This window comes from Mustela lutreola, chromosome 9 (genome assembly GCF_030435805.1).
Source record: "Mustela lutreola isolate mMusLut2 chromosome 9, mMusLut2.pri, whole genome shotgun sequence".
Lineage (NCBI taxonomy): Eukaryota > Metazoa > Chordata > Mammalia > Carnivora > Mustelidae > Mustela > Mustela lutreola.
In genome coordinates this window covers 110352608-110365549 of record NC_081298.1, presented here as the reverse complement: position 1 = coordinate 110365549, position 12942 = coordinate 110352608, and the positions used below count along the sequence as shown (strand labels likewise).

The 12942-nt window shown below is 40.1% G+C and overlaps 1 protein-coding gene across 2 annotated transcripts in view; it reads right to left on the bottom strand.

Annotated features, from left to right (window-relative positions):
* The window catches only part of NPHP1 (nephrocystin 1), a 55189-nt gene that overhangs the window by 10205 nt on the left and 32042 nt on the right, over positions 1-12942 (bottom strand). For both annotated transcript variants that reach the window (XM_059188414.1, XM_059188415.1), the window contains exons 14-16: positions 12787-12869; positions 10331-10407; positions 9110-9209 (exon numbers count right to left, since the gene is read on the bottom strand). In XM_059188414.1, coding sequence (XP_059044397.1) covers positions 9110-9209; positions 10331-10407; positions 12787-12869 — 260 coding nt within the window. The remainder of the gene's footprint in view (positions 1-9109; positions 9210-10330; positions 10408-12786; positions 12870-12942) is intronic.

Sequence of the window (12942 nt, the reverse complement as noted above, 5' to 3'; positions counted from 1 at the left end):
AAATCTATAGAATATACACAAAAGAAATGAAAAATGAATTAAAATGTGTCACTATGGGGTGCCTGGGTGGCTCAGTGGGTTAAAGTCTCTGCCTTTGGCTCAGGTCATGATCCCAGGATCCTGGAATCGAGCCCCACATCGGGCTCTCTGCTTTGCAGGGAGCCTGCTTCCTCCTCTCTCTCTCTGCCTGCCTCTCTGCCTACTTGTGATCTCTGTCAAATAAATAAATAAAATCTTTAAAAATAAAAAAAAAAATGTGTCACTACAAAAAATGTATCAAACACAAAGGAAGGCATTAAGGGAAAAACTGAGGCACAGCCCACCAGAAGTCCCCCAGAATATGTACAAAAAACAAATAACAAAATAACAATACCAAGTTGTTCCCTATCAGTGATTACTTTAAACATAAATGAATTAAACTCCCTAATCGAAAGACACAGATAGGCAGAATGAACAGAAAAACAGGATCTAACTATATTTTATCTACAAGAAGCTCACTTTAGATCTATGGACACTCATAGGTTGAAAATGAAAGGATAGACAAAGACACTCCATGCAAATAAGAGAGCAGGGGTGGCTATAATAATATCAGACAAAACAGACCTATAAGTTAAAAAAACTTTAAAAGAGATGAAGGATATTATATGATGATAAAAGGGTTGGTGCACCAAAAAGATATAAAAATTATAACAATTGTAGCAAATATTAGAGATCCTAAATATATGAAGCAGACACCAACAATCATAGTAGGAGACTCTATTACACCACTTTCAATAAAGAACCACCAAACAAAAGATCAATAAAAAAATAGAAGACAACACTGTAGACCAACTGTAACTAAGACATACACAGAATGCTCAGTAATAGCACAATACACATTTTTCTCAAGTGTGCATGGAACATTCTCCAGGACAGGCTACATGATACCAGTCTTCATGTTAGGCTGTTGGGCTACATATGTTAGCTTACATATGTTAGGCTACAACACCAGTCTTAATAATTTAAAAGACTGAACTCATACAAAAGTATCTTTTCTGATCCCAGTGGAATGAAATTAGAAATCAACAGCTGAAGGAAAACTAGAAAATTCACAAATATGTGGAGATTAAACATCATACTCTCAAGCAATCAATGGCACAAAGAGGAACTCACAAGGAAAATTAAAAAAAATCTTGAGACAAATAAAATGAAAACATAACATACCAAAACTTATGGGATGAAGTGAAAGCAGTGCTAAGAGGAAAGTTTATAGCTATAAATGCTTACACTCTTCTTTATTAAGAAAGATCTCAAATCAACCACCTAACTTTAAACCTTACGGAAGTAGGACAGAAAAAAACAAATGAAGCCTAAATGTAGCAAAAGGAAAGAAACAATAAAGATTAGAGCAGAGATGAACAAAACAACAGAGAATATCAGTGAAATCAAGAGTTGGCTCTTTGCAAAGATCAACAAAATTGATACCTTTAGCTAGAGGACTAAGAAAAAAAGAGAGAAGATTCAAGTTATAAAATCAGAAATGAAGAGATGTTACTACTGATTTTCCAAAAATAAAAAAGGATTGTAAAAAAAAAAAAAAAAGGATTGTAAGATAGTACTAAGAGCAATTGTATATCCACAAGTTGGATAATCTAGATAAAATGGACAAATTCCTAGAAACACAAAACCTACCATTGCTGAATCAGGAATAAATAGAAAATCTGAATAAATTTATAACTAGTAAGGAGATTGAATCAATAATCAAAGACCTCCAAGTGAAAAAAACCCCATGACCAGATGGCTTCACTGGTTTATACACACCATGAACAAGTGGAATCTATTCCCGGAAAGCAAGGACAGTTCAACATTAAAAAATCAAATCAGTGTGATACACGACATTAACAGAATGAAGGAAAAAACCCACACAATCTTCTCAACTGATACTGAAAAAGAATTTTACAAAATTCAATACCTTTTCATAATAAAAACACTCAAAGATCTTAGGAATAGAAGAAAACTACCTCTACATAATTAAGGCCATATATGAAAATCCCACAGCTAATATCATATTCAATGGTGAAAAGCCATTAGCTTTTTCTTTAAGATCAGAAATAACACAAGGATGCCTGCTTTCACTACTTTTATTCAACATAGTACTAGAAGTCCTAGCCAGAGTCCCAGGCAGAAAAAGGAACAAAACGCATCCAAATTAGAAAGGAAGAAGTAAACTTATCTCTGTTCACAGACAACATGGTCTTATATAAGGAAAACTCTAAAGATTCCAAAAAAACCCTGTTCAAATAAACAAATTTAGCAAAGCTGAAGGACATAGAATTAGCATACAAAAATTAGTCATGTTTCTATACACTAATGAAGAATGTGAAAATTACAACCAGTTCCATACACAACAGCATCAAAAAGAAGAAAATATTTTTTATAAAATAGAGCCAAAATTTCAATATTATTTCAGAAATAATAATCTGAAAACATGACAAGTGAGTGTTTAAAAATCCTGACACATGACACGTGCTAAATGCCTCCTGCGAATTCACTGAGCACAAGATCTAAAGTTAGAAGATACTCAAGAAAATGTCTTGAATCATTCTAAATATACATTTTCTAAGAATTATTTTTGGAAATACATGAACTCTGTCATTAAGCATGAAGAATGACCGCAAAGGAAATCTTGAAAACCTTTTGCAAACCATGTGCTTAATCAAGGAGGAAGTATCTTCAGAATAAGAAATCCAACAAAAGTTAAAAAATAGACTTTTAACTTTTATAAATTAATCCTTTATTTTAATTTCCAGAATAAGTATTTTATTATTTATTTTTATTTTTAAAGACCTTTTTTTTTTTTTTTTGACAGAGAGAGAGAGAGAACACAAGCAGGCAGAGTGGCAGGCAGAGGGAGAAAGAGAAGCAGACTCTCTGCTGACTGAGCAAGGAGCCGGATGTGGGACTTGATGCCAGGACCCTGGGATCATGACCTGAGCCGAAGGCAGCCATTTAACCGACGGAGCCACCCAGGTGTCCCCACAATAAGTATTTTAGAAGGGAGCATTGGTCGCAGAGGCAATGGTCAGGCTTCCTGCCCTCAAAGAGGTTGGAAGAGAACAGAGTGAACGTAATCCCCGTGGTGATGCGAGAGCAATGGGATCCCCAGGTGTAGTCTCACAGAGTTTTGTAAGTATCCTTGACCGCTTCTTAATCCCTGCACTTCTAGAAACATCTAAAAAATGCCAGACAGCTCCTCTGCCATTCATATAGGGCATGTGGCACCCAAAGTGAGAAATCATTGTTTTCCACTGCTGCTGCTCTGCTGCTCTGCTGCTGGTCTTGTGTCTGACCTGGATTTCAAAGACTGGCCGTGGAGAATCAGTTAGGCTCCTCTGAGGCCACCACATGCCTGCCTGCTGAGGGCTCAGCTGTGATTCTTAAGGTTTGGTGCACATCCTGCCCTCTGGTCTATGGCCATTTTGGGCCGTGTTTCAGATGCATGCCCAAACCATGGCTCATGGTGATTTTGTAAGATATAGCCAGTGATTTTGCTAGAGGAAGGGGTGTAACCTTCCTTCCATTTTTCCCTCTCCTCTCACAGACCCGCCTGCTCGGTCTGGCTGCCATCGTTGCCAGCTTGCGGTAGAGGCCTTCGTTCCTCCCACAGCCTGGGCGCTCCCTTCCTTCGACATGAGGCAGGACTGCTGCACTTTATTAGTTTTTTTTTTTAGGGACATCCTCTGAATTTCCCAAATCTAAGATGGCCAGAAAGTTCTGGGCTCCTGAGTTTGGCTCAGTTGAAGAAGTAAAAATGTGCTTCTTACTGATCTCACAAATACACCAGCAAACTCTGATGGTGCAAGTGCAGTGAATGTAATCACGGGCCCCAGGCTAGTAACAGGATTACCTCATTTATTTTTAGAAACAATACAATGGAAGTGAAAGAGGAAAAAAAATGGGAGACATCATAAAAGGCAAAGGCAAACAAACAGGTTTATGGCGAATTTATACATATGCACACAGCCTAGTTCTACAGACTGGTATTTTTTGGAATTCTGAACGCATGCACTGGGAATCTGGGTCGAAATTGAGCGCTTTTCCTCATCTGGGGCTTAAAAGCATGCCTTTGGCCAAATCACATCAGGGTAAAAAAACCCCATTGAAAAATGCCTCCAAAATCAGAATGGCACGTCTTGGGGAAACTGAAGGATCTCTTTGCTCCCTCTTTGCTCTCATGCTGAGAGGGTCACCATGATTACAACTATCTCCACGAAAGCAGTCCCACGGGCAGGATTCTGGTGCTATTTCTTTGGAAAGGAGACAAGTCTACGTGGGTTAATTTGCATTTTTTTTTTTTATTTTTTTTTTTTTATTTTTTTTTTAAAGATTTTATTTATTTATTTGACAGAGAGAAATTACAAGTAAGCAGAGAGGCAGGCAGAGAGAGGAGGAAGCAGGCTCCCTGCTGAGCAGAGAGCCCGATGCGGGACTCGATCCCAGGACCCTGAGATCATGACCTGAGCCGAAGGCAGCGGCTTAACCCACTGAGCCACCCAGGCGCCCTAATTTGCATTTTTGAGGGTCTCTGGATATCCAATGGTATGCACAGCAATGGTATGCCAGCAAGACTGCTGGCTGGTGAGAGGTTAGTATAAGCCAGCTAGCAAGGGCATGGGGGAAAAATGGGCGGGAGGGCAAACTCTCACTGGGCTTCCCACCCTTGTGTAGGCGCGCATTGTTGTATGTCGCTTGGCATAATGTTAAAAGCCTCTGTTCTTTCTCCTTGAAGCAGAGGAATCTGGCCAAACAAAGGTGAAGTTCTTGAGCAAAGGAGGATGGGGAGAGAGGTGGGATGTACTTTTGAAGGAGAGGAGGAGGGCTGCTGGTACCATTATGTGCCTTCCTCTCCCAGCCACTTGAAGGTGGCAGTCAGGGGTGGGGAGGGGGCTGAGATGGATCACCTCCAGGGTGTGCAGGCTCAGGGCAGAGATGCCCAAAGACACCCACGCTGGTGTCCAGTCTCTCACTCTGGACCCACAGCACAGCCCCCACATCACAGCACCTGGGCTCCGCAGGGAGGCGTGGGCCTCTGGATTCTCTGTGCCCATGGCCTGGTCTCCGTGAGAGCCAGCCCCAGCCTAGGCTGCACCAGAGAGTAGCCCCAAGCCAGGCATACACATTTCTGGATCACACGAAGTAGAGTGGCAATGCTCAGGTCCCCCGCTGGACTGTGGGAGGAGAAAAGAGCACACACCAAGACAAGGTACAGGGATGTTAGGGACAGCAGGAGGCAGAGCAGAGGTCCTAAGAAGTACACTTTTACCTAGCAGGAAGATTTCCACTTAGAAATTCTTCAGCAAACATTTTTCGGGTACCTAGTATGTACTGTGATCAAACAAGCACCTTGGTTCCTGGGGTTTGGAGGGCAAGGACTCGGGACCCCTCTCTGAGAACCAGCATACAGGGGCACCTGGCTGGCTCAGTGGTTTAAAGCCTCTGCCTTCAGCTCAGATCATGATCCCAGGGTCCTGGGATCGAGCCCCGCATCTGGCTCTCTGCTCAGCAGGGAGCCTGCTTCCCCCTCTCAGCCTGCCTCTCTGCTTACTTGTGATCTCTGTCAAATTTAAAAAAAAAAAAAAAAAAAAAGAATCAGCATATAGAACATTCACTGCTTAGGAAGCAAGGGCCTGCCTACCTGACCTGTGTATAGCCCAGACAAATCTGATCTCTCGATTGTAAAAGTGTCTTGGAACCAGTATTTGGGGGCAAAGCAACACTATTAAGATCTGTGCTTGAAAGACACACTTGGGAGTACTTGGGGACTCTTGGAAGCTTACCAATGAGATGAGGAGTGGGAGGCTGCAGAAGCAGGAAGAATGAAGTCAAACAGGATTTTGGCTTTTCTTTTACAAAGACTGCTACTGTGCTTCTTTTTTTTAAATCTTGAAAAATAACAATTTTCCAAGGAAACACTGGCCAAAAAAGGGAATTTGCAAGTGCTATAAACATCCGGGGGTGAGGGGAAGGACAGTCAAGAGAATGAATAATATCCATGAACACATTATTAATGGTTATTGAAAGATTTAATTGTCAATACTAGAATTATAAAACACATTTCAGTATCATATATAAGAACAAGGAATATGGAAACTAGGAGAATGATCCAGAATGAGAAAGCAACAATTCAGGAGGCTATGTCATGTTTTCATCTATTACTCTGTTTCTTGGTAATCAGCAAGCAAGAAGCAGGTCATGGCGGGACAGGTCAACTTCATCAGTTTCTGCTCCCAGGCCCTGCTCTTCCCTTCCACCCTTCCTGTCCACCATATGCCCTCTATACTTCGGTTCCTTTTCTCCATGGCTTCCTATCTTCACATGTGCACATCTCTCCCATCCTTCAAAGCCTGTTTCAAATCCCTCCTGATCTTACCAGCTATAGAGCCCATCTTCATTTAAACCAATTTTATGACATAACTGTACCATGGACCTGGAATTATATTTGCATTAATCTATACATATGATAATAATAGTAAATAACTACAGTTAACACTTACTGTGTTTTACTCTGTGCCATATCCTATAAAAACAATCTAGGTGTTTTTTATACTTTCTTTTCATTGAACCTCATTATAGCTTCATGGAGTTGATATTATTATGCCCATTTAAAGATGGAGACATTGGGATCCTGAGAAAGATAGTTAAATAACTTGTTCAAGAGGCTACTGAGTTGGAAGGTGATAGATCTGGGAACCTACTAGTGTAAAAGATCCTTGCAATATGGGGCGCCTGGGTGGCTCAGTGGGTTAAAGCCTCTGCCTTCGGCTCAGGTCATGATCCCAGGGTCCTGGGATTGAGCCCTGCAATGGGCTCTCTGCTCAGCGGGGAGCCTGCTTCCCTTCCTCTCTCTCCGCCTACTTGTGATCTCTCTCTGTCAAATAAATAAATAAAATCTTTAAAAAAAAAAAAAAGTTCCTTGCAATAGGTGAAGGTGATTAAGAGTACATTTATCATGACGTATGGAATGTATGGAAGTGTTAAATGACTATATTGTACATCAGAGATGGATGTAGCACTGTATGTTAATTACACTGGCATTAAAACAAAAATCTAAAAAGAGCTTTATAAATCAATAAGAGAAAACTGATTAAAAAGTAAAATAAATTTTAAAAAGCCCCCTAAAGAAAATGCAAATTAAAACCACCACGAGATACCATTGCTCACTTACTAAAATGGCCATAATAGAAAAAAAATAGATAATACCAAGAATATGATTAATTGGAACTTTCATACATTACTGCTAGGAGTGTAAAATGCTGTAACCACTTTGAAAAACAATTTGGAAGTTTTTTATAAAATTAGAAGGACACGAGATGACCCAGCAATCCTGCTCCCAGGTATTTACATCTCTGTGAAATAAAGTCAGATGGCCACACACAAAAAACTCATATGTAAATATTTGGAGTGGCTTTACATATAAATGCCCAAACTCAGAAACAACCCAGATGTCTATCACTTAGTGAATGCACACAGGCATCATGGTCTATCCATCAAATGAAACACTATTTAGAACAACGAAGAACAACTTCTGCTATATGCAATGGCACAGATGACCCTCCAGCGCAGCAGTATGCTGGGTGAAGGCAGGCAGACTCAGTAGGTTACATACTGAAGGACTCCATTTGTATGACATTCTGGAAAAGGCAAAACTGCTTGGAATACAAATTGCCAATAGACACATGAAAAAATGTTCAGTATCACTTAGCATCAGGGAAATACAAATCAAAACCACAATGAGAAACCACCTCACACAGGTCAAAATGTTTAAAGTTACCAAGTCAGGAAACGGCAGATGTTGGTAAGGATGTGGAGAAAGGGGAATCCTTTTGCATTGTTGGTGGCAATGAAAACTGTCCAGCCACTACGGGAAACAGTATGGAGGGTCCTCAAAAGTTAAAAACAGAGCTCTCCTATGACCCAGGAATTATACTACTGGGTATTTATCTCTGATTGAAAGGGGCACTTGCACGCTGATGTTTATAGCAGCAATGTCCACAATAGCCAAACTAGGGAAAGAGCCCAGATGTTCATTGACAGATGATGGATAAAGAAGATGTGGTGTGTCTGGGTGCGGTACATAAACAATGAACCTCAGAACACTGAAAAAAAATTAAATTATAACAAAAGAAAGAAAAAAAATGATGTGGTATGTATGTATATACAATGGATATTGCTCTGCCATCAGAAAATGAAATCTTACCATCTGCAACAAAAGAACTAGGGGGTGTTATCAATCAGATAATCAGTGTTATCAATTATCGTACGATTTCACTCATACGTGGAATTTAGGAAACAAAACAGAGGATTATAGGGGAAGGGAGGGGAAAAAAAATAAGACAAAATCAGAGAATCAGAGAGGGAGACAACCATGAGAGACTTAACTACAGGAAACAAACCGAGGGTTGCTGGAAGGAAGGTGGGAAGGGGGATCGGGGATAACTGGGGGACAGGCATTAAAGAGGGCACATGATGTGATGAGCCCTGGGAAGAGCATAGTTCTATGCAGCTGATAAATCACTAAATTCTACCTCTGAAACGAAAAAGTGAGAACTGAAAAGCAAAAACCAAATGGATGGGAAAGAAGAGAGGTGAGTGGCTGCCTGAGGCTGCGCCTGGGGAGTTGACCACAAAGGAGACAGCTGTTTAGAATGAAGGGAATGTTCTCCATCTTGGTTGTGGTGGTAGTTACATGACTATACACATTGATCAAGACTCAGAGAACTGTAAACCTAAAAAGTAAGTTTTATTGTATGTAGAATATACCTCAACTAACCTGATATTTAAAAAAAAAAAATTTCCCTGACAATAGGATCATGGTTGTCAAGCTCAAATTAGCCAAGTTTCTCTACTATTTCTGACCAAATGTATCACTTGAGCTAACTAGTTAAACAAAAGAGTAAGCTGATTTGAATTTTCCTACCATTCCATTTCTCTTCTGATCCTTGGCAGATGAATTAAAGAGGAAAAAACTAACCAAAAAAAGTTGACCATGAAGGAGGAGAAGCCAAAGGCAGAGATGGTTTATAAATGCTAAAGGAACTCAAGTTTACTGGCCAGGTGAGTGGGTACCAACCTCAGCAAGTCTCTTGATCTTCTGTTCAAAGATCTCAGTTTTACTAGGAGTTGAGGCTGCCTTCTCATTGTCATCATCTGATGGAAAACACTCCCATGTGCTTAAAAAAAAAATTAAAAATAAATCTCAAAACTTGAAGTGCTTGAGACAGTGAGTATAATAAAACAACATACCTTTTACAATAAAACAAAGATTTGGGGTAAAAAAAATCATAATCGTATGAAAAGGAGGAGTCCCTCACATACCCTGATTGAGCTGATAACAAGATAAGGCATGGCATTAAAGCCTCCCAGCCTCCCTAAGGATATGTGACAGGCCCCTGGAGCTACCACTACACCAGATGCATTGGCAGCATTGTTGCCAGGTTTTATAAAGGGAAAAAGGAAGTTTAAAAAGCATGCCCACAGGGGCGCTTGGGTAGCTCAGTCATTAAGCGTCTGCCTTGCGTTCAGGTCATGATCCCAGGGTCCTGGGATCAAGCCCTGCATTGGGCTCCCTACTCAGCGGGAAACCTGCTTCTCCCTTTCCCACTCCCCCTGCTTGTATCCCCTCTCTCACTGTCTCTGTCAAATAAATAAATAAAATCCTAATTTTTTTTTTTTTTTAAAGCATGCCCAACTCCAGGTAGATCCAACTGCTTCCCAGGTCCCAAACCCTTTCCTGTTCAAGAAGGTAGGCCTGGCATCACCAGGGCAGCAACAATGCTATGTGTTCTAAGTCATGAAACAAGGAGAGTCCAAAACCTGTCAGGAGCTGAGCTCTGCAAGGCAAGGATCGTATCTGTCTCACTCTCCATTTTCCCATTATCTAGCACAGTGCCTGGCCAATGAATGTATTAAAAGATGCTCAATATTTATGGAAGGTAACTTGGCATGTATACCACAATTTGAAATGTCTATGTCTTTTAACCCAGCAACAGGCAACCTCAGAATTAGTCTATGTCATTAATTCTGTGCCAGTTGCAAGTATCAGCCCAGTGTTCAAAGAGAAGCATTAATCAACAGTCCTCAAGTTTACCAATTTCCTACATTAGAGTCTTGTATATGCTACCAAGAAAAGAAGCACTTAGATCAAAATAATTAGGATTTTACTGTCAAATGACTTATTTTTAAAAAATGTGAATTCAATAAAGAATGTTATACTTATTAGAATATACTTCGCTGATGCATAGTCTGTGTACTTTTTCAGGAAAGGAGAGAAAGCAATGCCTAATTGTTGTACCTCTTCTGGATATGGAAGGGTCCACTTCAACACCTTTTTCATAAGGGGTGCCACCATTCAAGAAGAGTTCATATGTTCTATGAAAGAATAGCAAAAATCACATGTTTTCATTTTGAAACAATGAAATCAGTAGTGAAATATTTTTTTAGCACAGATAACATGCCCAGACATTTATTTGTCTCATTGGTAAGTGAGAATGAAAGTTCTTGATTCCTCTAAATAAAGTTTTTTTTCTTTTAACTTTTAACTGTAGAAAATACATTTTCCCCATTAAAGTGAGAAAAAATAATTGATGCCATTAAAGTGCTTTGATTTTAATGACTTACATTAATGAATGTATTAATGATGTATTTTAAATATATTTTTCAAATGTTTAAATGGCATAGAAATGGTAAGTAAAAAAACAAAACAGGGGCGCCTGGGTGGCTCAGGCAGTTCAGCGTCTGCCTTTGGCTCAGGTCATGATCTCAGGGTCCTGGGATCTGCCTAGTGGAGTCAGGCTCCCTGCTGAGTGGTGAGTCTGCTTTTCTCTTTTCCCCTGCCCCTTCCTCTGCTCTTGCTCTCTCAAACAAATAAATAAAACCTTAAAAGAAAAAACCCAAACCAAAAAAACCCCCTAAAACATCCTTCCCCACATCCCCTCTAGTCTGGTAAGGCCCTTGCCCTACCTTTGTCTATGCAAATGCAAACAAATATATATACACAGTAGATCTCAAAACGGACATATTTTCTTTCAAAGTTGCATATTACCTAAGTATAGAAAGTAGAAAATAAAAGCTCTCTTAAATCCTACTGTGTTACTCCCTAGTTCTGTTCCTCAGAGGCAACCTCTGGGAACACCTTACACAAGCCTGCCCACATATGCACACGAATACAGTTTTTCATGAACAAAAGTGGAGCCACCGTACACATACTATTCTGTAATGTGCTTTTTCCATATAATAATATACACTGGAAATGTTTCTGTATCAATACATGGGCTTCTACCTCACTTCAAAAAATAGCTGTGACTTCCCTTTTGGAAAGATGGAGTAGACATCCTTTTCCCTCCCACCATTTAGAGCTAAAAACCCTAGACATTCTTAAAAACAAAACAAAACAAGACAAATTTAAATCACAAGCAGTCTGGACTTTTACATTCTGGGAGGACGTGCCCCTCCCCCTCTCACGGGGATGATGTCGGAGCAGGACAAGTGGAGTCTGAACTTTCACCTCTGCCCTGTGGTAAAGAGGCCATGCCTCGTAAAGAGGCCATTCCTCTTACCCCTCTTAAAGAGGGGTGTAAGCAGAAGTTATAGAAGGCAGGGAACATTGTCTAAATCAATCCTCATAATAACCCTTAGGGGTAGGAACTTTTACAATCTCCCATTCTGAAGAGGAAATTGGCGCTTGCAGGCAAGAAATCTGGAACCTGGCTTACAGTTACACAGACAGAGCCAGGGGCAAGCCCTGAATGGTATACTTCCAAACCTTGGATCTTAATTACCATCCTGATGACTGCCCATGTCTATCTCCTCTGTGCATTTCTTGTTTATATCTTAGACTTAGATTTTTTGTGTATGCCCATTTAAAAACTTGGACTGTGGTGGGTATTAAGGAGGGTACATATTACATGGAGAACTGGGTGTGGTGCAAAAACAATGAATACTGTTATGCTGAAAATAAATTAAAAAAAAAAAAACTTGGACTGTCTTTTTCTTACTCATTTTAGAGAACCCATTTTATATGAGGGATAAAAATCTGACCATTATGTATATAACACAGATATTTGGTACCCGTCTGCCTTTTGGTCTTAAATTTTAAATTCATTTACAGGGACTGCCATTACAATTTCAGTTTATCACCTATAGGAGAAAGGTAGAGTCACGGAGGACCTGGGGACCCTGGACTTAGCTTTCCCACTCTTTGGAGAGAATCAGGTTCTGTTTCAGCACTGTGAAATGTGCTAATACCATAGAAAATTACTTAAAAACATTTCCAACAGAGAGTAAACAACTTTTATTATTTGTTTGATTTTTTGTTTGTTTGTTTGAAAAAGAGAGAGAGCGAGGGAGCGAGCAGGGGTGGGAGAGGAACAGAATGAGAGGGAGAGGAAGAGAGAGAATCCCAAGCAGGCTCCATGCTCAGAGCAAAGCCAGATGCAGGGCTCAGTCTCACCACCCTGAGTTCATGACCTGAACCACAACCAAGTCGGATGGATGCTCAAATGATTGAACTACCTAGGGCCCCCTGGGTAAACATCTTTCAAAATGCCTATTCTGTAAGTGGTATTTCTTCCTCTTTAAGATGACCCTGTTCATGCTGTTCTCATATATCACTCAAAGAACATTAAAACTTCTCCCCCAAGTTTTTGAAATGCTAACTCATTATACACTCTGCAAACCCGACATATCCAGATTCTAAATAATGAATTTCTACAAAATTATTCATTTGGAAGGAATATATAGGCAACTTACTTTGCTGGAATAGGAATTCCACTGGCATCAAAAAGTTTAAGAAACACCCAGCCACAACTTAGTTCTCCTCTTTCACCGGTTGACTAGGAAATAAACAGGCACACAAAACTTACTATGTGAACCAGTCGAATTTAAAAGCACATACCAAGTCTTTTA